Raw genomic sequence first — 568 nt, 5'->3', positions numbered from 1 at the left:
GTTCGTTAACAATGGTCAACCTCAGAACTCAAAAGAGATTGGCAGCCGCCGTCCTTAAGTGCGGTAAGAGAAAGGTCTGGTTAGATCCAAATGAAGTCACTGAAATTGCCACCGCTAACTCCCGTCAAAACATCCGTAAGTTATACAAGGATGGTTTCATTGTTAAGAAGCCAGCTACTTCCCACTCCCGTTTCAGAGTTAGACAAAAGCACGAAGCTAAGCGTCTCGGTAGACACACCGGTTACGGTAAGCGTCACGGTACTGCTGATGCTCGTATGCCAGAAGCTGTTATGTGGATGAGAAGACAACGTGTTCTTAGAAGCTTATTAAGAAAATACCGTGAATCTGGTAAGATCGACAAGCACTTATACCACGTTTTATACAACAAGTCTAAGGGTAATGTTTTCAAGAACAAGCGTGTCTTAATGGAATACATTCACGTCGCTAAGGCTGAAAAGGCCAGAGCTAAGCTCCTCTTCGAACAAGCCGAAGCTCACCGCCAAAGAAACAAGGCCGCCAGAGAAAGAAGACTCCAAAGACAAGCTGAAAAGAAGGCTGCCATTTTCGG

The 568-nt window shown here is 45.2% G+C and overlaps 1 protein-coding gene across 1 annotated transcript; it reads left to right on the top strand.

Moving 5' to 3' along the window:
- Positions 1 to 11: 11 nt before the first annotated feature.
- On the top strand, positions 12 to 557 carry LOC110440686 (60S ribosomal protein L19-A-like; the record flags this gene model as incomplete). The annotated part of the gene is made up of 1 exon (XM_021483843.1): positions 12 to 557. A coding segment is annotated over exon 1 (546 nt), but the record flags the coding sequence as incomplete, so codon positions are not given.
- Between the last annotated feature and the right edge of the window lie 11 nt (positions 558 to 568).

Source organism: Mizuhopecten yessoensis, unplaced genomic scaffold, assembly GCF_002113885.1.
Source record: "Mizuhopecten yessoensis strain PY_sf001 unplaced genomic scaffold, ASM211388v2 scaffold690185, whole genome shotgun sequence".
Classification (NCBI taxonomy): Eukaryota; Metazoa; Mollusca; class Bivalvia; order Pectinida; family Pectinidae; genus Mizuhopecten; species Mizuhopecten yessoensis.
The sequence above is the reverse complement of the archived record's forward strand: the minus strand, read 5'-3'. Positions and strand labels throughout refer to the sequence as shown.